The sequence below is a fragment of the Ceratocystis lukuohia genome, assembly GCF_044167205.1.
Source record: "Ceratocystis lukuohia strain C4212 chromosome Unknown Supercontig2_pilon, whole genome shotgun sequence".
NCBI lineage: Eukaryota > Fungi > Ascomycota > Sordariomycetes > Microascales > Ceratocystidaceae > Ceratocystis > Ceratocystis lukuohia.
Genome location: NW_027263521.1, coordinates 1,906,386 through 1,929,383, shown reverse-complemented (window position 1 = coordinate 1,929,383; position 22,998 = coordinate 1,906,386). Strand labels below are relative to the sequence as shown.

The 22,998-nt window shown below is 50.4% G+C and overlaps 6 protein-coding genes across 6 annotated transcripts; 3 read left to right on the top strand and 3 right to left on the bottom strand.

Annotated features, from left to right (window-relative positions):
• Window positions 1-279: 279 nt before the first annotated feature.
• On the bottom strand, window positions 280-1,317 carry HOO65_020480 (zf-H2C2-domain-containing protein; the record flags this gene model as incomplete). Its single annotated transcript, XM_071000077.1, has 1 exon — window positions 280-1,317. One exon carries the CDS (start codon window positions 1,315-1,317, stop codon window positions 280-282), a length of 1,038 nt encoding a protein of 345 aa, XP_070861118.1.
• A 4,000-nt stretch (window positions 1,318-5,317) lies between these two features.
• HOO65_020479 (uncharacterized protein) lies at window positions 5,318-6,275 on the top strand (the record flags this gene model as incomplete). The annotated part of the gene is made up of 2 exons (XM_071006958.1): window positions 5,318-5,518; window positions 5,607-6,275. The coding sequence occupies 2 exons, from the start codon at window positions 5,318-5,320 to the stop codon at window positions 6,273-6,275; spliced, it is 870 nt and encodes a 289-aa protein (XP_070861117.1).
• Window positions 6,276-9,548: 3,273 nt separating this feature from the next.
• Window positions 9,549-11,246, top strand: HOO65_020478 (High-affinity methionine permease; the record flags this gene model as incomplete). Its single annotated transcript, XM_071000076.1, has 1 exon — window positions 9,549-11,246. One exon carries the CDS (start codon window positions 9,549-9,551, stop codon window positions 11,244-11,246), a length of 1,698 nt encoding a protein of 565 aa, XP_070861116.1.
• A 347-nt stretch (window positions 11,247-11,593) lies between these two features.
• On the bottom strand, window positions 11,594-12,673 carry HOO65_020477 (Choline dehydrogenase; the record flags this gene model as incomplete). Its single annotated transcript, XM_071006898.1, has 3 exons — window positions 11,594-12,250; window positions 12,322-12,494; window positions 12,568-12,673. 3 exons carry the CDS (start codon window positions 12,671-12,673, stop codon window positions 11,594-11,596), a joined length of 936 nt encoding a protein of 311 aa, XP_070861115.1.
• A 904-nt stretch (window positions 12,674-13,577) lies between these two features.
• HOO65_020476 (Gmc oxidoreductase) lies at window positions 13,578-15,632 on the bottom strand (the record flags this gene model as incomplete). The annotated part of the gene is made up of 4 exons (XM_071006566.1): window positions 13,578-13,628; window positions 13,692-15,050; window positions 15,106-15,392; window positions 15,452-15,632. The coding sequence occupies 4 exons, from the start codon at window positions 15,630-15,632 to the stop codon at window positions 13,578-13,580; spliced, it is 1,878 nt and encodes a 625-aa protein (XP_070861114.1).
• A 3,534-nt stretch (window positions 15,633-19,166) lies between these two features.
• Window positions 19,167-22,575, top strand: HOO65_020475 (uncharacterized protein; the record flags this gene model as incomplete). The annotated part of the gene is made up of 4 exons (XM_071006362.1): window positions 19,167-20,641; window positions 20,719-20,800; window positions 20,874-22,035; window positions 22,379-22,575. The coding sequence occupies 4 exons, from the start codon at window positions 19,167-19,169 to the stop codon at window positions 22,573-22,575; spliced, it is 2,916 nt and encodes a 971-aa protein (XP_070861113.1).
• Between the last annotated feature and the right edge of the window lie 423 nt (window positions 22,576-22,998).

Sequence of the window (22,998 nt, the reverse complement as noted above, 5' to 3'; positions counted from 1 at the left end):
CGGGACGGCATTTCTCTCTGGTGATGTAGCACAGCTAGAGCCGCTAAAAGAGGCATAGGTAGTATCGTGCCGGCTCCGGGTGCGGCGCGATGAAGAATGGTCTGTTTCTATACCAGATGCTAAAGGTCCCCCCCTTGGTATATATCACTGTTCCTCTTCTTGGATCTGGGCTATGGACAGTTCGACGCGTTAGCACGGCTAGCTCTCTGAAGTTTAGCGACTAGTTCGCATGGAGTGGTGTTCTTTTTCCCTGCGTTGTTGGGGAAGAAGAAAGGGGAATTATGAGGAGGGTGAGTTACAATCTTCACTAACATTCTGGCTGCACTGCTCGCATTTCTCAATGACATTAGCAACGGTATCTTTGATAGTGCCCCAGTGATACTTTGCCGCAATCGCCGACGTAGTTTTGTTGATTCCCGAGTGCGCAGCATAGTGCTCCTCGGTAGCCAGTTCAAACTGCTCGCTAAACTTGATAATGACCTTCTTCAGAGTGTCAATGCCGTCGGTGCGTCCCGCCTTGTACAGCACATCGTCAACCAGCTTATATGAGCCAGCTGACGTCCGCAAGCAGCTTTTCTCGCGGACATTGACGCCAGGCGGATATGCCCGGTTAGCAAGGTAGAACTTAGTGCGCCAAAGCCGCGGGTCATGACCCGGGGGAACTACGCCACTCTTTTCATCGAGTGTGTCGCCGTCAACTTTGTTTTCGAGGAAGTCGTAGCCGTAGATGATAGCATCGACAGGCTCGTCGCTGGCTTTCAGATAGCGCGCTCGAGGGATGCGTCCCAGGCGCTTGAAGCCTAGAGACTCCCAGAGACGGCATGAGACACGGTTAGATTCGTATACCAGGTTGAAGACAGAGTTAGTGTAACCCAGCAGAGGGGCCCACTTCAGAAAGGCCTGGCCCAGAAACTTTCCCACGCCCTGGTTGCGGATCAAGGTGTTGACAAGAAATGCGCCATTACAGATGTGGTTGCTATGGCCGGGGTAGTTTGGCTTAATGCAGAAGCTGCCCAGGCAGTTGTTGTTGAGATTTTCCGTGGTTCGAATCTGGTCTATGCTTGTGATCTTGCCACGCAACATGACGCCATTGAAGCTAGAAAACCAGTAGGCGGCAAACTCATCACGGTCTAACGCCTTAGCCATCGGGTATGTCTCGCCGTGTATTATTTCATGGTTCAGCAGTTTTTGCAAAAACAATATCAGGTCCTCGGGCACCTCGGTGACAGAGGCGAACGGGAAAAGAGTGGCATCGGAGCCGTCCTTCAAGAACACGTGATAGGGCTGGATCCCCTGCACGGGAAGGACATTGGACATGGTGACGGCGGAGATGGTAAGGCGAGAGAGAGCCAGCAAAGAAAGCAAAGAATTTATTACGGCCGGGGCGTGACAAGAGAGCGTCTCGACCAGCAAACAGAACGGCACAAGTTGTTACCACCGAAAAGACAGGATGGAAAAGTAGGATGGGCCGGGGTCTCGTCTTCGGGTGAGAAGCAACCACGTCCGGGATCTCAGGCGACGCGTTGCAGCAAGTGGGTATAGTAATGATGACAAGAGAATAAATATCAAATACAAGCTCAATAGCTGTCAAGAAAGACCTCTGAAGCGAGTCATGAAGACATTGGCCGGTGATTCTTGGCAGTAACTCGGGCTCGACGGCGCCCAAGTTTTAAAAGAGATTTAACGACGCCCTTGCAACGATCTTATACGCCCTTCAGCCCTTGTATAAGTTGTCAAAAGTACTACACTAAATCCAGGCTATGGTCGACAAGTGGGGCCTGCAACACGCAGATAGTAGAGGCGATAGAGCCAAGAGGACAATGATAACAAGCCCGATAGCAGGACCAGGCTCGAAAATCTGGAGATGCTAGCTGTGATTGGGCCGCGGGCAACTCGGATTTGCTGCTTGGGCTGTAGCTTGAGCTTTGCGTTGCACGCCTCTCCCCAGTTGGCCGCGGCCCTTTGCTTTTTTGAGGGGTGGAGGTGTTCATTACGACCCGCTAATCTGGGGAAACAGAAAACTCATGATGCTGTAATTATGTACAAGAATGCAACTTCAAGCCACAGCGATAGCGATAGGCAAGCACGGGTTACAACGGGTGTCGGTCAGTTTTTAAGATCTGGGGTTTTCTAGATTGATAAGCGGTGGGTTGAGCGAGAGCGAGAGGTGGACCTTATTCTGTTTGCTTTGGGTCACGTGGTTTGAGATGCAGCGAACTCTTCATCGGGAATCGAACCCGGCATCGTTTGCTCATATGGGCTTCATCGCAAAAACATTACTTGATTCGGCATCAAATTTCTGTCCTCAGTTTTCTGTTGCATCTTACAACCGATCGAAACAGATCTCCAGTTTGCCGGCGTTTCAACGCCCTGAAGCAGCAAAAAGAACGAAAGGAAAAAAAAGAAAGAAGAAAAAACTTTCATGTTTAGGGTCTAGACCCTATGATATGCTATGCCACGCCACGTCATGCTACAGCACATGCCTGTCTTCGTATTCTCGTTCCTGGCACTTCAAGAGTCATGGCTGCAATTGACATCGGCTCAATGTCTTCCCACATATTTTCATGATGACAAAGCCAAAGCAAGAAATCTTCCGTGAGCCCAAATCATCTGATGAGATGAAATCCTCTGTTGCGTAGGGCAGGGTGGCGTTGTCTAGGGCCGGCTAACCAACGCAAAGAAATTACCAGGACTTCCTGTGGCGACCTAAACAGCAAGCGAATCTCCGACTAAAGATCTGATGAAACATGAGCATGGCAGAAGAACAAAGCAACACATAACGCCAAGGCTATTTTTAGGCACCCTCGACGAGAAAGCGTCTGTTGGGTTTGTACACTTTCTCTTTGGGCTTGTTCTCCGCTAGTGTCCCTTTTTGTTTCCGGGACCTTCGGGTGGTGCTTTGAGAAATTCTGGCCCAGGGCCCTGGTAGGCTTTCCTGTGAAGAATATTTGAGAGAGAGACTCGGTCGGTCGGCCGGCGACAGCGACTATTGTTATTGCCCCTTACTCTACGTATTAGGAATGAGGGTACGGGAAACGCACTGGCGGATCAAACTCTGTCCATACCTCCTATGCTGGCTATCCTTAATCTGACTGCTCTGTCTCCTCTGCTTCCACTCTTTACTGTATTATGTGGAATGTAGGCACTAGCTCCATTTCGTTGTGGGAATCTGATATGCTCAAACATGAGAACGAACCGAGGAGCCGACTTCTGCGACGGTGGCATATGGCCTGCCCTGGTGTATTCTTATTGATACCTCCCCTAGAGCGGTTCCTAAAGCAGTTTCACCGTACACAGATGAATGAATTTGCTCAGCCGAGCAACGGCGGCACGGCAGATGGAAAAGAACCTTCTAAACCCGATTCTTATGAAGCCCTTGTCAAGTTGTTTCATACATAAAGGGCAGACTAGAGCTGGTTTGTCTATCTAATGAGACTAGGGTCAAGGGGCTGTTTGGGAATTGTGGGGAGACGCGATTCGAGTTAACTGAGACAAGAATGGGCAGGGAAACAGGAGGGAGCGTGGCTGCATTTTGGACTGCGCTTTGTTCGCGCCGTTGATCTCTGCGGTTGGGGGCTCTACCAAGGATGCTAGCACTGCTAGCAACAGTAGCCATTTGTTCATTGCCATACAGCAATCAAAAGTAGCGTCGTCAGAAGGGAAGAACAAGGAGACAAAACCAAGCTGTTGACAAGCCCGAGACACCTGCCAGGCTTCATCTACAGCCTCTCCCTCCTCCTTCTGCTAGCCCCCATCGGCCAAAGAGCAGCACAATGAGAGTCGCTCTATGCTCGCGTTAGAAAGGAAGGAAAAAGAGGGGGTCTTAACATTTTGTCGGTTTTGTGGGCGTGCCGCGGTCCAGTTTGAAGAGCTACTCCTGTTTTCCTAGTGTTGAAGCTTTGCGCCAGCTCCGCCAGGCCAGGGTATCGGCCACGACAAACATCTACGGCATGTGCTCTACGTATATAGACTTGTACACTAGTTAGAATTGCGGCTAGATAGGCGGCGGAGCACTAAGTTTGCGGGTAACTGGTCTAGCTATTTTGTCCGGCAAGCGGGCTTGGTTTTTGAGGTGAAGTCTGGAGACCCTGGTGATGATTGGTGGTGGCAGAATTCCTTACTGGTCTCCAACGTCGTGCATGCATCTTTCCCCAGCTTTTAGTACACATTCCTCATCAAGAAGAAGGATTTGCCTAGTGCTTCTTGCTATTTTGTCTGCTTCATTGTAGCCTCTCCAGACCTAGTTGCATAAGAGCAAGTAATGTCACCCGTAAATGAAAGGGAAACTTGGCAGCAGGCGTCAATGTGCCAAACAGATTACATTACCTTGGGCTACGTGCAAGATATTAAGAGGAACCAAGTCTTGGCTCACCATCATTTGGCAAACCATAAGAGGAGGTGTAGATGGCCATGGCGCGTTTCATTCACCGCTCAGCATGCTGTTGTTTGTACTCCCCATCCCGGCAAAATGAGGTGCAAAAGTGAAGGGGCTTCAAGGTAGGGGAGAGGGGAGGGCTAGGTGTCCGTGGGCCCGATATGAGCGGTACTTGTTACTAGTGGTAGTAGTAGGAGTGATAGTTATCGGCGATGTCCTTAAGGTGGTAAGGTATGGAATAGCGGTAGAAAAGACGACAAATGCTGGCTTAGTCTAGCCTGGGCCCCCCATCCTTCTAAAAGTGCGTGTAGGTAACTAACAGATTAAGGTGCGTCCAACAAGGAAATAGACAAGTTTGTTGCGAAGGAATATATGAAGGGAAATTGAGAATCCTTGGCATAGAAATCCGAGACGGCGAGACATCCGCTCGATTTTCCTCTTTCGACACTCTAGAGACGCTCTAGAGACCGAAGTGGGAGCTTTGGCCTGCATGTAAGAAAGCTCGGACGGACAAAAAAGGTAGGGCAAGGGCTTATTTTGCCTTGGCAATGGGCAATAGGTTGATCAATAAGGGTGGCTAAAGGCAAAGTACGGGGAACAAGAGCCTGGACTAGGGGGGATGGACAAACGAGGAGGACTGGGTGAAGCTGATAGTCGATGAAGAAACGCAATTCAGAAGCCCATGCTAGGGGGAATGGGAAGTGAGAAGAAAGAGGGGAGGACGAGGGTGTTGAAGAATCTCTCACCCGTTGTATCCGTGGTGTATATAAGGATAGCAAAGTGCCGTTCCAAACCACTCACATTCTTTCCTTTTGTTCTCCAAGCCAGAGTCCTCTTTTCTTCACTTCCATAGTTCTTCTTTTCTTGTTTGCTACTAAGCATTCACCTAATCCCACCCAACCACACTCATTTTAACATATTCATTTCGTTTTGCTGGCCAAAATGCAGTCTCTTTCCCTCCTTGCTCTTATTGCCCCGGTGGCAGCCCAGGTGTGCCAGCTGGCATTCGACGGTCGTGTCGCCAAGGACTTCGCTCTTGAAGGCTTTGACGCCGACACTAGCCCTTTCAACCCTTCGAACGTCTTCGGCAAAGGTCTGAAGTGGAGTGAAATCATAAAGTTCCCCGAAGGCAATGGTGGCCTGGTAAGTCGAACCGGAATCCCTCCAACATGCTGTTTAGGCTCCCTTCTAGCTAAGAAAAGTTGCACTAACATTGCGCCCAACCCTCTAGTTCGACGTTGATACTAAGCCTATTGAGGTCACCATCAACGACACCAGTATCTTCGCTCCCTCTGAGACCAACGTCCAGAATGGTTTCCGCCGTGCCGAGCTGCTGATTGCCTCCAACTCGGGTACCGACCCCAGCACCACTGGTATCAAGACCCTGCACTTCTCGCTGAAGAAGGATGCCCAGCGCCCACTCAACACTTCTCACGAGTACCAGCTGGTCTTCCTGGAGGACAGCACCTACTCCACTAACCAGTTTGTCCTGAAGACTGGTACCGTTCTCACCGGTGACGGCGCTTCCGACCCTGATACCCTGCAGCTGTTTGGCAACGTCAACCAGAAGGAGCCTGGCATGATCTTCTCTGCCCCCTTCACCCCCGGCACCTTCCACAACTTTGGCCTGAAGCTCGATTTCACCGCCAACACCACCCAGGTCTTCTACTCCACCGGCAACTGCGAGCTGACCCAGCAGACTGAGCCCATTAACAACGACGTCAGCGGCCAGGGCCAGTTCCACTTCGGTATCCTGAAGAAGCCCACTGGCGAGACCACCGATGTCACCAAGTCCGGTTTCCAGCCCGCTGACATCGACGAGGGCATCATCTACTCTGGCATCTTCTCCGAGGACTCTGCTGACGGCTGTGTGTCGCTGTCTCCCACCAAGAAGCTGTAAACGGCTAATTTATTTTTCTGTTACTACCAATACGGGCTAGCATATTATGGGCCGAACCCTCTCTCTTCCCTGGTAGCCGGTGAATACACCGAGCTTGTCTCGGGGGGTACATAGGGCCAAGGAAAGGGGGCGAAGGGCGGTTCAATTTTTTTTCTTTTTCTTTTTCTTTTTCGAGTGGTTTAAATTTGAGGGGAGGATTAGAGTGACTCTGAGGACGCTTCAATAATGCCTAGGAAGAATTAATACAATATTCTTGGGATGATAAAAATAACCAACCAGTCTTTAGGAAGGGAGCCTGCTATCGTGACTAATGATAGGGGAGGTATGAATAAAGGTAGGGCCTTTGTCCCCTGTACAGATCGGTACACATCCCCTTTTTGTCTTGTATATCGGCCCATCGGGCTATGGTAATTTCCAGACCACGAGTTGAATATGTTTCATGCAGGGTTCAGATTTGCCGGATGAGACGTCAAGGGGGAGGGGACCAGAGACGCCGGGGTGATTGATTTGGTAAAGGGGATAGGGATGTAGGAAACACTGACTGGCAGCTGTCAACTGCTGTCACAAAAGGTTGATCTTATCGCTATCTTATCTTTATCGATAACCTAAAAGTTCTTTTATTCGAGAAGACCCGCAGACACCAAGATATACAGTAACGTGGCAAATCTAACTCACAAGGGCTTAATAGCCATGCTGATTTCCACCCTCCAAAAGCTCGTTTCTTTATCTAATTATAGTGATTTGATCGGGCCGTTAGACTCTATCATTTTGAGGTGCTTTTATTGCGCAAGCTACAAATGTCGATGAGGTGCAATATTACAACACTTGATCGCTATTCAGCTTCTAAGTTGTAACGTGTTGCCGAGCTACTTTTTTTTTTTTGCTGATACTATAAATATCCCTTTACCAGCATGGCCGTCTGATTTCCGATTTTATACTACTTTTTCTAGAGGTATATGTGGAAATGACAATGCCACGAGCTTGAGCTTGCTCCTGTATCACGTACCACATTTTATAGCCAGCACAGACGAGAAGTACTCGTGACTAAAAGATCTCGCTCCAGCGATGTAGCATTCAGATACGTCGGACGACGACCTTTTTTCCATATGTTTTAGCCGCTGGTGGGAGGGGCTCTTTTTCATGTCCCGGATAAGATACCGGATACAGCAAATGTTCATTCTTAGTCCTTGATTCAGCCGAGATCATTACTCAATAGGAAACAAGGGGTCCTGCCAAACCCTTGACCGCAAAATTACAGGCAAAGCTATACACAGCACGTCGATGACCAGGCGTATGGCATCATTAGCTCCATAATCTTTGCATGTTGTTTCCATTACTTAATACCAGGCGTTGTGGGTAGCCAGCTACTAGATTAACAGTGGATTTCTTATTTTAACTTGTTGCGAAGAGGACAAGGATCCATGGCTACTCTTTGCTGCGAAAAGATCTCCTTGCGGCCTTCGTTGCTTAAGTCCGTGCATAGCAGAAGCCAGATGTTCTAGGATACAGGGCTACGGGCTATGCAACTTGACACCAGCTTTCTTCTGTCACTCCAGGCTGAGCCAGAAAACATCGAACGCATGAAATAAGAGACATGGCTGATGGCGCCGGGGTATTTCGCAGTCCTGTATGGGTGAATACAAGCAACATTGCCAAAAGAACAAAAAAGCTAAAGCTTTAAGCTCGAGCGGAGGCAATCTCCTTCCCGTGTGCTTGCGTGCGTGAAAATTGGCAAAGCATCAAGGACCTAAGAATAGCCAAGAATAATGGTGTTATCAGAGGGGATGGCAGCATCGTGCTTAGAAATACGGTCTAAACATGTAGTTTGTGGCACTGCAACGTTGAAGAGAAACAGAGCTTCACGAGGGGAGAGGATAGGCCTTGAGGAACTTTTGCGGAACTGCTACCTCTTCCATGATCAGGTGGCGGAATCACAGAACCCCGATAAGACCCAGACCCACCAATGCGGATCTAAAGAAGCCCCGCCTCGAGGGTATGAAAGAAAGACAACAGGGTTGATTGTTGACAAATTTCCAGAAATTGCCGGCCCAAGTGGCAATGCATGCGTGACTCCCGGCCATGTTTTCAAGATGCAGATGAGTCTACCCGTTATTGGCAAGGCACTTGGGCCAAGTCTAAGCAGCGCACAGTCCACAAGAAATCAAGCTGTGGGAATGCTAAGATGGAGACTGTCTCTTTTAGTGATTGTAGGTGGAAAGGGCGGACGGGGCTTGGTAGAGATGGTGTCTCCTGTGTCCTTCCATAGAGGCGACGAGGTTCCAGACACAGAGATCCGATTCGCAGCCGGAAAAGCGACTAGACGACAGAGTTTTCCATTAGAACTCTTCGCGAAGTCATAGCATGCAAGTCAAGCCCAAAATGGCCTAACCTAGCACCAAAGAATCAAGACAGCCCGGCATAAGCGACTTACACGCCAAGGCCCACTTATTTCTTTTCTTGTGTAATTTTTTGCAGGGCAGGCTTGTGGGAGGAATTGCACACATCCGTCTAGCGAAGACGTGATCGGCCTGACAAGGAGAGGTAGGGATGCAGATGGGGATAGACGGGGAGACAGAGGGAGAAAGAAGGCAAGTGATTGGAGGGGAAGAGCACAAGCAAGACGACGAGAGAAGAAAATTTGATGGTGCCCCCAAGCCTCGAGCGGAACTGTCGTCCAACACGATGGCATGCGTCTCTCTAATTTGGGGCCTGGACTGGGGGAACTGAGACTTCTATTCGGCCTTATTGCCCGCTACTTATGGTGTGCGTGCACGATGGCGGACGCTAAAGGAAGAAAATATACCAATCACGCCAAGTTGGCTCATTGTGTGGGAGAATTGCGGGTATGCATGGTGGTGCCCATGATCCGGGAAGGAACGCGCACCCACACAAAGCAGGTGCTCCGGTCCTGCCCTTTTATTTTGGGCACTTGCACAAAACAACGAAAGACTGGAAGGTACAAAAGGAAGGCGGAGCCCGCCGCTTTCTGTATGCTTTTAGGGCTTGCTCTACCTTCCCACTCATTGTTTCTTTCTCTCTTTTCCTCTGTGCTCTTCTTTCCCCCACTAGCAAGGCGGCTAGTTAGACACGGACAAGTCCGACTCCCCTCTCTCTTTTCTCTTTCGTTCTTATAATCGCGTGAAAACTCTTTACTGAGTTTTTGCCCTGACATATCGTTACTTCAACCAGCAGAGCCTGACGCTGCTGTTGCTGCATTACTATCTCTATATCCGTACACATACGCGCCTGCGGTATACGCATGCCAACGCTGCAATGCTTAAGAAAGATATCGCCAAGACGTCAACCGTCGCACACCGTGCCAACTCGGAGGATAGCAAAATCCGAGACCACTCCGATTTCTCAAACCCCGATGTCGAGACTGGTACGAGCTCCCGTCCACCCGTCCACCCAGTCTCACGTGATCATGTGTCTAACCCCCTTCTAGAAGGCCAAATCGAAGTCGCCCGCGAGAATAAGCGTCAAATCGGTGTCGTCTCCGCTATTTTCCTGATTGTAAACCGCATCATCGGCACCGGTATTTTTGCCACCCCTGGCACCATTCTTGCGCTTTCGGGCTCAGTAGGCCTTTCCCTTCTGATGTGGGTCTTCGGCTCGCTGATTGCCGCCGCTGGAACCGCCGTGTACCTCGAGTTCGGAACTGCCATCCCCAAGAATGGCGGCGAAAAGAACTACCTCGAATTCATCTACCGCAAGCCCAAGTTTTTGGTTACTGCCCTCTACGCTGGATACGTTGTCCTCCTAGGCTGGGCCTCGGGCAATTCTGTCGTTTTCGGAGAATACATCCTCCATGCCGCCGAGGTTGAGGTCGGTCGCTGGAACCAACGTGCTGTTGGTCTTGGCTGCATCACCTTTTGCTTCTTAATCCACGGCTGTGCCCTGAAGTGGGGCATCCGCCTGCAAAACCTGCTAGGAACGATCAAGATCTTTATCATTCTTCTCATCATCATTGCCGGCTGGATTGCTCTCGCTGGTCACCTCAAGATCGACGAAAAGCCCAACAACTTCCACGACGCTTTTGCCGGCACGAGCGGCAGTGCCTATGGTGTGGTGACAGCTCTATACAACGTCATCTGGAGTTTCATTGGTTACAGCAATGCCAACTACGCGCTGAGCGAGACTAAGAACCCCGTTCGTACCCTCAAAATTGCCGCTCCTCTGGCTATTGGCACCATCTCCGTTCTGTACATGCTTGTCAACGTTGCCTACTTTGCTGCTGTTCCCCGCGACGAAATCATTGCAGCTCGCCGCCTCGTGGCTGCCTCTCTGTTCCGCAACGTTTTTGGCGAGACTGCCGAAAGAGCACTGTCGGTGTTTGTCGCTCTTTCTGCTCTTGGAAATGTTCTCAGCGTAATTTTTTCGCAGGGTCGCCTGGTTCAGGAGATGGGTCGTGAGGGCATGCTCCCCTTCTCCCGCTTCTGGGCCTCGAACCGTCCCTTCAACGCCCCCCTGGCTGGCCTCTTCGAGCACTGGCTGGTCTCGGTCATCATTATGCTGGCTCCTCCTCCCGGCGATGCCTACAACTTCATTCTCAATCTCATCTCTTACCCGCTTGCTATTGTGAATGCTGCCATCTCTGGTGGACTGTTGTACCTGTATTACAACCGCGCGGCTTGGCAGTGGGCGCCCCCCATTTCCGCCACCTGGCCTGTTGTGGCCTTCTTCTTCATCAGCAACATCTACCTGATCATTGCCCCCTTTGTCCCTCCCACAGGCGACCAGAGCGTGTACGAGCATCTCCCATACTACATCCACTGTATTGTTGGCTTTGGAATCATTGCTTCTGGTGGTGTTTATTGGCTGTTCTGGGCTATTATCTTGCCAAAGCTTGGCAAGTACGAGCTGGTACAACAGACTGTTGTCGATGAGATTGATGGCTGGGAGCAGACGGTGTTTGTGCGCAAGCCTATTGGGCAGGCGAGTGGCCAGGTTTTGTCCCAAAGCTCCTCTTAGACAGGGCTGCTTGGTACAGATGAGTGGCTGGAGTCGGCATAGCTATTGGGTCGTTTTTTCTTGATGCTTTTTTTTTCGCGGCTTTTTCTTTTTCGCGTTTGCTTTTCCCTTCGATTTCCTATTGCTCTTTTCGAAATTTATATCTCTTCGTCGCTGCAATAGGGAGGGTCTCGTTGTTTTGGCATGGCGTTAGTTTTGATACCAGGAAACTCAACTTCTATGTTCATGGCAGTAAAAGCCGTGATGTATAAATATCTATTAATAATTACTTCCATCCCTGAAAAGTGACAAGTGCAGTCTCTTTAAACCGTGCCCTCGTCCGCCCACTCCATCAGCGTTTCTACACATCACGACTTCCACATGTTTGTTAGCATGCCAGCACGAGGCAGGATGAGATCGCGGAAATGGTATCCCAACAAGCCCACCAACAAGGCTGTCTGGAAAAAGCCAAAGACACGCCAAAACACCCGCTTGCGCATGGCACGCATCTTGATAACTGCGGCCTTTCCGTAGGAGCTGCTGTCGTTGAGTCTCGGGAACGACTTCTGCACCTCCTTGCCATCAACCACGTGCGTTGGCACCGGCAGCTCAAGATGTTTGCACAGCGGATCCCAGCCATCTTTTACACTAAACTCTAGCACGCGGCCATTGTCATTGGAGATCTTGGTGCGGAAGTCTGTATAGTAGCGGTCATAGAAGGCCAGGGCCTTTTCCCTCTCTGGCCATGTGAAGCCCTGGCAAACAGTGTTGACCTTGTTCATAAACATGGCAAAGGTGCGAAGTGTTGGGTCCAACGTGATGATTAGCAGCTTGTCAAGCAATGAGATGCTAGAGAAAGCGCTATGGATGCTGCTCAGGCAGCTCTCGTACCATTTATCAGCATCGCGCGTGAGAATCACTACCTTGGCTTCTGGGTAGGCTGCGGCAAGCTCGACTGCAAAGAAGGATGCAGGAATATCAGTCACAGCCTTGCATATAGGGTAAACCGGGAGTTGGTTAGCTGTCTAGTACAATGGCCACCTGTTTTTGTGGGAGTGGTGGAAGGGGGGGTGGGGGGGGCGGGTTCTCAACTCACCTGATGCCCACCCAGAAGCTCGTCCCAGTCTTGGCGTGTGAACTTGCCCTTGCCGTGATACTTGGCTTCAATGGCCCGTGTCCACAGAGGAATGTCTTCTTCGGCACTTTTGCCGAGAGTCTGCATGTGATATACGTCGTGGATTCCCAACTCACGCAGGGCAGCCCGCATGCCTTTAGTTCAAGTTAGTAAATTGCAATGCAAGAGCAGCAAACCCCCAACGATGCACGTATCAAAAAGGCTTACTAAGTGTGCCTGTCCGCATGAGACTACAAACAATCACTCGCATTGGCACAACCCGAGGACTAGCATCTTTCTCGGCTGCGCCGCCGTTGGTGGGTCTGGTAGACATTGTAGCAATAGAAAAACGAGGAGGGGGGCGTCAAAGAGAACAGTAGAGATGGAACAAGGCAAAATTCTTGGCTATCACGTCATTTGGGGTGTGGATGAGGTGCAAGAGAATGCGTGGTGGCCCTTTTATATGTAGGCTGCCCTTGGCTCTTGTACGTTGCCCTCGCTTGTTTTACTTCCATTCTTAACCTTGTTGCTGCTGCGCTGCAATCCCACGTTCTTTTTGCTCCTCCGCATGCTGTAAGACATCCGTAAAATTCTCCAAGCTGAGCATCTTGTCTTATTGGGCAGGTCCCCCTACCCTCTCACTCACTGTCTTGGTATCTTGGTTGGCATTGGTGCTGGCCTTGTAGTGCGCTACATACTTGGCTAGTTGTCAAGGTCGTCACAAGTAAAAAAGCTCGGTTAGAAAAGGTGTGATTTGAATAATTACGCCCACCTTGGCTGTGAATACTAGGATACAGAGGTCTTTGTGCACATCGCTAGTGTCACAATAGGACCGCCCCGTCTAAGTGTGGCACTAGGCTTTCAGCTTTGTCTTGTAAGCTTGCAGTGCCAGCAGTGGGCAGACTCGAAAATCACGAATTGTTCAGACCAACGCAGCCCCCCTCGTTAGGCTCTAATCCAAGAATACCCAGGAGTTGAAGGAAATCTGTGTCAGTCTGGGGAAACAGAGGATCGGACTTCTCCTTACAACCTCCGAAAGACTTTAAGGGAGAAATGGGGACTACCAAGCATATACGAGTAGGAAAGGATATTTATTTCAGAGCCATAGGTCAAAAGCGGAAATACGTCCATATATATTCAGATATAGTAGGGGGTGATATACATTAGTAGCTAGAGGTTTTGTATGTGTCGATATATGTAGGTCTATATGTACAGGGAGCACACCTTCAGTCGAGTTATTAGTACGTGGAGGAGCCAAGGCCGTAAGCAGCCTTGATAATATCAGCAATCTGCATGCAAGCATTAGTCATGGCTCGTATATCAAAGGGGACTTTTGCTTGAGCCAAACTTACTCTTTCGCCCGTTGCATATGTAGTTGCTGTTGGGGCGGCCGCTAGCGTTTGTGGCCAAAACGACACGTCGACGACCCTCAGGCTCGTGACACCGTAGACCCTCATCCTGGGGTCTACTACTCCGCCTTTGCTCAGAGGCAGCATCGCTGCTGTGCAGCACTCATGGGCAGCACTAGGGTCAGTCACTTGTGCCAATGCAGATTTGATAGCAGCGTCATCGTCCGTAGCCACAGCCTCACCAAATGGTACTGCCTCTTGTAACCCAAGAGCCTGCATCCCTGGCTGGGACATGATACGCCGATTAAGCTTGAAACTCTCGGCAGCCAGGGTGGCATCGATCGGATCATAGAAGGTGTTGAAGTTGATACTGGGCGGCAAGAGTGGGTTAGTTGAGACAATGTTGATCTCGCCGCGGCTCAGGGGCTTGAGAAAGTACATGCGGACCGAGTCGGCTGTGTCCCAATGGATCATACTGACAGCTACGTCAGTGCCAGCCAACTGCTTAAGGGTTGCCTCACGCTGGGCCTTGTAACCCTCTAGCACTGTGGGGTGGACGTCGGCAGGGAGATATTTGCTAGGATCCGCAGCGCGAGCCTCGGCGATAATATCGTGGCACTTGCTAGTGACATTGCATAGGGTGGGCAGAAGATAGTTTGTGCTGAGGCCTCGTGTGAGCACATATGGGCCGGTCTTATTGCGCAAGTACTGCTCGCGCGCCCCCGCATCGAAGTCCGGATCGTCGAGGGAAGCTATGCTAGGCCACACGTTGTTGCTAGTGTTATACGGTAGGATGATGCTGGGCTGATCGTGGAAGTTCTGTCCAACACCGGGAAGGTCTGAAACGACACTAATGTTGAATTGATTGAGGATCTTAGCAGGGCCAACACCTGACAGTTGCAGAATCTGGGGTGTGTGTACGGCGCCAGCGGCCAAAAGAACCTCCTTCTTGGCTAGGGCAGTCTTAAGAGAGCCACCGGCACTTGGCAAATACTGCACACCAACCGCCTTTTTAGCTCTGTTAAACAAGACTCGCGCAACAGTAGTCTCGGGTAGAATGTGGTAGTTAGGCCGTGTAGAAATGACGCGTGTATAGTGGTTCAGTCTTGCGTGAGAGCGTGTACGATTAGTAAAGTCCGAGACTGTTGTGAACCAACCAAGGCCTATGGGATGACCCGCATTCATGTCTGTAATTATCGGGAAGCCTAGGCTCTTGACTGAATTCCACCAAATGGCGCTGCCAGGGAAATAATAGTTGGGATACGACACTTGCACTGGGCCGTCGGTGCCGTGGACCTCAGGAACGAATGAGATGTTCGCCTCAGCAGCATAGTTGGAATCTGGTGCGGTGAAGTTCTCGCTCTATGAATCTCATCAGTCTACCGAGTGTCAAGACAATAGCGGCGGATAGCCTTACCTTCTTGAAATACGGAAGCATGTTTTCCCACGTCCAGCCTTCGGCCCCGATCGAGTCCCAGTCAGAATACTCTGAGGCACTTGATCGCATGTACACCATGGCGTTGACCACAGAACCCCCGCCAACAACCCGACCGACTGGGGCAGTAAAGGTTTTGTTGTTGAGTCCCACCTGTGGGGTGCTCTCCAGCGGGAGCCATAAATAGGCAGCCGGGTTGAAGCTGCCAGGAATCAAGACGCTGTCTTCGTCCTTGTCAAACGGGCCAGACTCAATGACAAGAACCTTGACTGCGATTTGGCAGTTAGCTAGTCAGCTGCTCAAAGGTCTGTATGCTTCGTGCACTTACTGTTCGGGTCTTCTGTTAGGCGGTCTGCTATCGTAAGACCCGATACGCCGCCTCCGGCAATGATAAAGTCGTACTGCTCCTTAGCCGCACAAGACGAGCTAACAACTGTAGCATATCGCGGAACACTGCGCGCGGTGGTCACAGAAACAAACCATATTGCTAAAAGGCCTATGATCCTCATTGTCTCTTGTCTGATGTACTGGAAAGATCTGGCTTGTTGGGCTAGGGCAAAGAACACAGAGGACCTGAAAGAAGATCGTGGTAAGATAGACAACGGAAACGAGCTGATATCGTAGCCATAATGGCTTGTCCACGTCTTTTATAATCCGTGCCATCTCAGCTCTTGTCCTAAGGGACGCTACGGGGCCGTTCTGCTCGTCGTAGCCTATCGTGATCTAGTCCAAGGGAGAGAGTAACAAGGACCACCGTCCACCGAGCTGCCCTTTTGGCTAATAACTCTGCTACTATTGAGTGTCGTGGTCTAGTGTCTACTCGATATAGCGCTGCCTTTCATGAGGAGAGAAGTGAATCCTGCTAGCTAATCAGGCAAAAGATTGGATGACTGTTTTTCCTTTTGGCCAAGAACGATGCGGGATGACATTGTAGACATTAACAGTAAGCTGAGCTGCCGTCGATATAACTTGAAAGTTACAACTAGGAACGGTGGCCAAGGGAAGAAACATGGTGAGCTTCGCCTTGATGATGCAGGGAGAGCAAGGGACCAAAGGGATGGCGTGATCTTTGAGCCCCAGAGAGGTGGATCGCTGGGGGTATAATACACACACAAGGGATGAATCAGGGTAGCATGTTTTAGGAGTCTAAAATAGGAGAGGCTAGGGCTTGACCATGGAGTTGTACAAGTCATGACATAACGTATATACCTGCATCAGAGACAGTGATACTACGGATCCAAATGCAGCCCCTTTATCACATACAAAGCAAAGGGTTATTTAGACTCGAAGGTCATCGTCACCACAGAATTTCACGTGATACTAACAAAATGCATGTGAGTAGCTCTGTTGTCCACCGCTGCCCAGCGTAGAGCCAAACAAACGTCAGATATCATAATGTATGTATCACGCTGCATATATATCATTGCAATATACACCCACATATAGATCGCCCTGTTCTGTATGCATAGAAGTACTTGGCTATTGCCTACTCCCCACCGTCATTATGGTCTGCAATGTTTCACTGGAAGAGTTTTGGCGCAAGTCACATGGGCCCAAAGCCAAGATGCGGCGTTGTTATAAGCGCTAGCCCAGTGTAAGTGAGCCATAATACCCAATGTTGCCTTGCAAAGCAATGTACACACTAAGCAGGATTCTCGCTGAAAAGAATAAAAAGGAACGCTAGGAAATGAAGTAAAGCTTATTTTCCTTTGGTCTGCAGGCTGATGGGGTAGGGTAGCGGGAGCTAGGTGAAAGTGCCCATGTACGTGTGTATGTAAGTAACTATGTCCTTGCCTTGGGCTAGCTATGCTTGGAGAACTGGGAACAAAACAGCACGTTGGCGAGCAGGTGGCACTGTACTATCATGGGACTTTTCTACTTCCTAGCCATGGACAAGGCTAAAAAGCCCCAATGAGCATGGCATAGCCAAGGAACTTGTCGTAGCATTAGAAATAGCGGCCTAAACTACAGGGCTTGTCCGTTTTTAGGCAGGGGACTAAAGCCAACCACACAATGTGAACCAGCTTAGGAGCATTTCTTTTGTGTGGAAAAGAAGGGAAAGGATAAAAATAAAGAAAAGCCCTGGGCATTATTCAATTCAGGCGGGAAAGCCATTGCGTTGGGTTTGGATTAGAACAGGGACCAGGCCAGGCCAGGCCAGGCAGGCCAGGCCAGACATGGTGCTGGCGACTGGGATTTTAGGTCAACAACTGCATTCAAAAAGCCTGTCATCCAAGGGCTATACCGAGCTGGCCAGGGTAGAGTTGTCTTCGCCAGAGATACCCAGCTTTGCTCTCGAGGAAAGGAGAGCAGGTGGGAAACCCACTGGGAAGGCGGTCGATCTTTGTCGGTCTAGGAACATGACACACGGGAGAAATAGGAGTAGAAAATTTGCTGCAGAAGCGCAAAGGCAGAAAAAGGAGTGGGTTGCGGAAGCAAGAGCTGCAGTTCCTGCGGTCCTACAACGATGAGCTAGATTGATTCTTTGCCACGTCGACTTGCAGCAGCAGAGTAAACAGTAGTTAGTGACAGCGATGACGATGGTCATGGCCTTTAATTATGGCTATGGCCAGTGGTAAAGACTGAGACATGGAACATGCAGGGCATTCATCAATCACTGAGGGTTGGGTAGGAATTAAGTGTGTCTCTCTCTCCATCTCCATTTTCTTACTGTTTACCTGCCTAGTATTTTCCAAGCTTTTATCTTCCCGTGGATAGACATATGTACGTACCTACATGGGAGTCATACAGCACGTGAGAATGCATGCAAGCCGCAAAAGGACGAAGAAGAAGGAAAGGGAGACTCGAGGGCGCTACTAAGACAGCACACACGAGCTCAACCTGGGGCCGTTGGGTCTGCAGGCGGGTAGGCCGGGTTGTCAGGCCTTGACAAAGTTACTGACCTCACTGGCACAATTAACAAAGGAGAAAAGCGCCAAGCACAAGACAGAAACCCAAGGCATAGCCCTGCGTTGTGCTGTGCTGTGCTGTGCTGTGCTGTGCTGTGCTGTGCTGCGTTGGGTTGGGCTTATGCCAGCTTTCACGGCCAGCGCAGTCAGTCATAGCAGGTGATGTGGTTATACCAAATGATAGGTGTATATACACTCGTATTGTTGTTTATGTGTGCACATACATACGCAAATACCAGCCCATTAGGTCGTGGTCAAAAGAGGGCTGTTTAGGTGGCCGGGAAGGAATAAGGTGACAAGGAAAAGAAAAGCAAAGGCAACAATAACGACGGATAGTGATGGAGCAAGCAAGAAACTACCGCGCTCACCATGGGCTAGTCATCTTGGCTCAGGCAACGGGGGCACAGGCCAGGGCAGAGATATCGCTGGCTGGTGCGAAGAGAGGGCGGGGATGAGGAGAAGGAGGAGAAGGAGGAGAAGGAGGAGAAGGAGGAGAAGAAAGAGGAGAAAGAGGAGAAGGAGGAAGAGTAGGAGGAGGAGCAGGAAAAATAACATGCACGCTGTTGGTCCAGAGCCGAGCTCATGAACGGCAGGCGCTTTTTCTGTGCAGGTCGAACTCTTTTTGAGCCATGTTTCCTGTGTATGTGTATATATATAAGACGGATGATACTCAGATACTGTGCGCCACCGACGTTCTATTTCTTCCTCGTTTAAACGGTCTCGTCTCGACGTTGATGCTTCGTATTGAAGACTGTATTACACTTACACACGTCAGAACGAAGTCGTAATCTGGCAAGAGCACAAAATCAATAAGGCAGCTTCCTCACCACGCCTTCTTGTTCTTTGCTCTTTCCATGTCTGTTCCTTTGGGTTCACACCGCCCAAAGACCTACCTACCTACCTACCTTCCTTCCCTGCTCGTTCTTGCCTTGCTGCCCTGCCGCCGCCTGGAAAGCAGTTCTATCTGGTTTGTCGATTATATCGATATAATTGTTATCTTATTTTATCGGCCTCTCCTTTTTCCTTCAAACGATAAATATTCTGCTGGAAGCTTCCTCTGCCGTCCTGAGGATTTCCTCCTTTCCTACCTCTTTCTTCTTTCCATCTTCATTCCTATCTCGGCTGCATCGAGTTATGTCGGGCCCTGAAAACGCCCCTATATCGCCTGCACCTGTGCCTACAACTGCAAAAGCGCCGCCCCCTATCGTGACACGCCCGTTGCAGACACAGGCCCAAAGGAAATCAGGCGCCATGTCTTCTACATCGCAAAGCAGACCGACTTCGTCGTCGTCGGCTGTTTCCGCGCCCTCTCCCTTGATTCGGCCAATTTCCCGAACTTCTACCGCCCCCAGCACGTCCAGGCCATTTTCCGCAACTGCCACTTCCACAATGGGCCCATCTCCACCCAGTTCAATTTCCTTTAGCCCCACTTCAGCCACTCATGAGACATCCAATGCGCCTCGCGCCCCATCATCCGTCACTCCATCCATCTCCGTAACTGACTTAGCTGCGGCAACTGGCACATCTTCTGCGCCCATTTCGCGCACTACAACCCCGCCCATGGGTTCCATTGTCGCCATTCCACCACCGCCATCGGCGGCTGTTGCTTCTCCCGGGGCCAATGTCGCGTCAGCAGCGGCCAATCAGAATGCGCTCAAGCCTCGCTCACTCAAGGCTATCTTGCAGTCAATTATCGCCACAGTCGACGAAGTGCGCGGTAGACAAAACGAGCTGGACGATGTGGACGAAATGTTGCTTGAGATTTCTGAGCTCAAGGGCCATTTAGAAGCCTCGAATGCAGAATTCACCGCGCTCCGCGAACACATGACGCGTGAAGTCACAACATACAAGGAAAAGAAGGACAAGGAGCTTAAGACCTTCAAGGAGACAAAAGAGAAAGAGCTGCAGAATTTTAAAACCAGCAAGACCAACGAAATCGACACCTACAAAGCGCGAAAGGATCTCGAGGTCAAGACGTTCAGAACAACCAAAGAACAGGAACTAGAAGCCTACAAAGCTACGCGTACGAAGGAGCTCGAGGATATCCGCGCATCCAAGACAAAGGAAATTGAGGAGCTCAACCAGGCCAGACTAAAGGACCGGGAGGAGTTTGCGGCTAGTCGCGCCCAAGAAATCGAGGATGCCGTTGCTGCAGCGCGTCGTGAATTTACCGAGTCGCATCAACATACCGAGGAAGAAATGGATAAGCTACGCACCGAGAGAGATACAGCTGTCTTCACCAAAGAATCGCTGATGGCCGCTTTCGAGAATCGCTACGCTCAGTGGGATATTGACACCCGTAATCATGCTAGAGACCAGGCCCGCGTCAAGCAGCTGGAAGAAGAGCTTAAAAATGCCACCGACACCATGTCAAAGCTGTCCTCCAGTTTGACCCAGCTCACATCTGACCACGAGAAATGCGCCTCCAAAGACAGGGAGTTCGCCAATAATGCCAAAGGCCTGAGCTCCGAAGTTGCGGCTCTAATGGTTAAATCAAACCTCAAGGCTAAAGAAGCCAGTGAGTACAAGAAGCAGGCAACCGAGTATAAGAAACGCTATGAAAAGAGCCATTCGCGTCTCGGCATGCTCACTCTTGACACAAAAGACATGTAAGTCTAGCCTTTCTTCCTTTCCTCTCTCCCTTGCATAAACCCCCTTTTTCTTCTTTTTACTAACCTCTTCATAGTGCCGATAAATTCCGCGATTTGGATAACAGCTTCCATGACCTAGCTTGGAACTTCTTCAGCCGCGAACTCCCTACTCCTACTGTGAGTTTCCCTTTCCCTCTGCCCTAAAACCGTACTTCTTTTCAGCCACTAACGTAGCTCGGTCTCCCTTTAGATTAAACTCACTGATCTCCCTGGCTCCCTCTGGAGCTTCCCACAGGTTCAGTCAAACAGCAAGGCTGCGCAATACCTTCGTTCTGCCCTAGCCGAGGCTCTCATCTCGTACAAACTGTCTACATGCATCTTCCAGCAATTCTACATCCCTGAAGCCTCTCATGTTGGGTTTGAATCTATGCGCAAGATCTTGGAGTGGATGGACCAGGAGCATGCTGATCAAGCACAAGCCATACGCTGTCAATTGGCTATAGTTTCCGATAAGCTTCCAGACGTTGCTTACTTGCCAACTGCTACCGCCACCGAACTATGCAACCTGCTCCAGCCTTGGCTTAACCCTGACTCGGAAGCTGGCAAGAGCTTCAAGGAGGGGCTCATCTTGCTCATGCAGCGGGCAATGGCTATTTGGCAACAGATGCAGCGAGGGTCACAACTCGCTCGTGCCATGGTTGACTCGCCCGAACAGCGCTGGCTCGCTGCCGAGGATGCTCGTGAGAGGTACTCTTCATTGACCCTGGATGAGAATCTGCAGAAGCAGCAAGCAGCAGCCATGGCCCTGGCCGGGCCCGAATTCGACCGTCCCATAGCCGTGCTGTTCCCACAAATTCATTTCGGCAACGAGATCTGCTTCAGTGGCCACGCCCTCTTCCAGTCTCAGGCGTGTGTAGTAGCTGCACGTGCGGAGCGAAACGCCACTACCACTGCCGCTGTTGGTTTCATGCCACGGCGACGCACCATCGATGCCTCCTCTGGTCAACGCCGCCCGCTTACCTCTTCATCCAACCCAGTACCTAGCACCGGCGGTGGCATCCCGCCTGGTGCGCAACTAGAACCTACTGGCTCGGCAGCTTCGGGCGTGCGGCCCGCGCGCCCGTCTTCTCGCCAGGCTGTACAGAGCCGAATAAGTGGATTCTCCCATGATGGTATGTGCTCTTCCACGTCGGCCCGCGGCCCAGGTCCAGGCTTTCCAGGACACCCGGACCCGAACTTTGCCACAACTACCACCACAGTTGCCGCCATGTCTTCTGCCATGCCTGCAATGCCATTCACCAACACTGCTTTCAACCACGCCCTGCTTCCCAACACGCAATCTATTCCCGTCATGGTTCGCCCATTGCCTCAAACCACGGGTCCACCCCCGGTCTCTCAACAGGACTCGGAAAGTTCGTTCATTGGCCGCTTGAACCGATCGCCTAGCACGCTGCGGAGAAGTTCGGTCATAATTCGGCGGCAGTCTATGGCCCCGTCTATTGCGCCCTCCGTAGCGAGTACTGAGGGTACCATTATCGGGGGAGTCTCTCCCAACATGCCCATGTATTCGCCAGACTTTCCTTTGCCCTCTGGATCGGCACCAACGTCAACCTCGTACCCGCACCACAACTACTAGACGCCGAGGCTGTGTTTTCAACGCCATGACGGGCATATTTACGCGTGTGCTTTTTTGTCTTGTTTTGTTGAAGAGCCATCCTTAGCTGACCTATGCCCCTTTCGTTACCTTATACACAGTCATGAAGAAGCTTTCCGGCTTCTGCCAGAAGAAGAGCAATAGAAGCTCTCGTGCCCACAGCATTGCCAACGACTCTGGAATCGGCACGCCGGTTCAGGATTCCACTACTGACGACGGCTCTCTGATACAAAACGGCCGTCTAGGGAGGCTGCAGACTCGCTCCATGACGCTGCCAATCACTTCTACTGCTGCTTAGTTTTGCGGCGGCGATTCTCCCTGTCCTTCTCTTCCATTTCCTTTGTTTTTGCTTTTTTATTTCTCTTAAACTTTATATCCCCCCACCTTCGCATGTCTCTTTTCTCGGCCCCGAGAGCAAGGCTCTGCAATATACGACTGACGACATGACTTGCACGAATTTCTTTTGTCTTGTACATCACCTTACACTACATGGAGTTTTGTTTTTTTTTTCTTATATTTTCCTTTTTCTCACAATCTTCTCGTCTTTTTAGCCTGATATTTCATGGTTATCACCAGTTAGCTGTGTCTTTTGTTTGCTTTTACCACTGTTATGCTCAGCTCATAGCGTTTTTTTTTATTCAGTCAATCAACAATAACCGGTTTTTTTCATTTTTCAAACTTGACCGCGTAAAGAGGATTTCGTGATACAAGCAGCTTTACA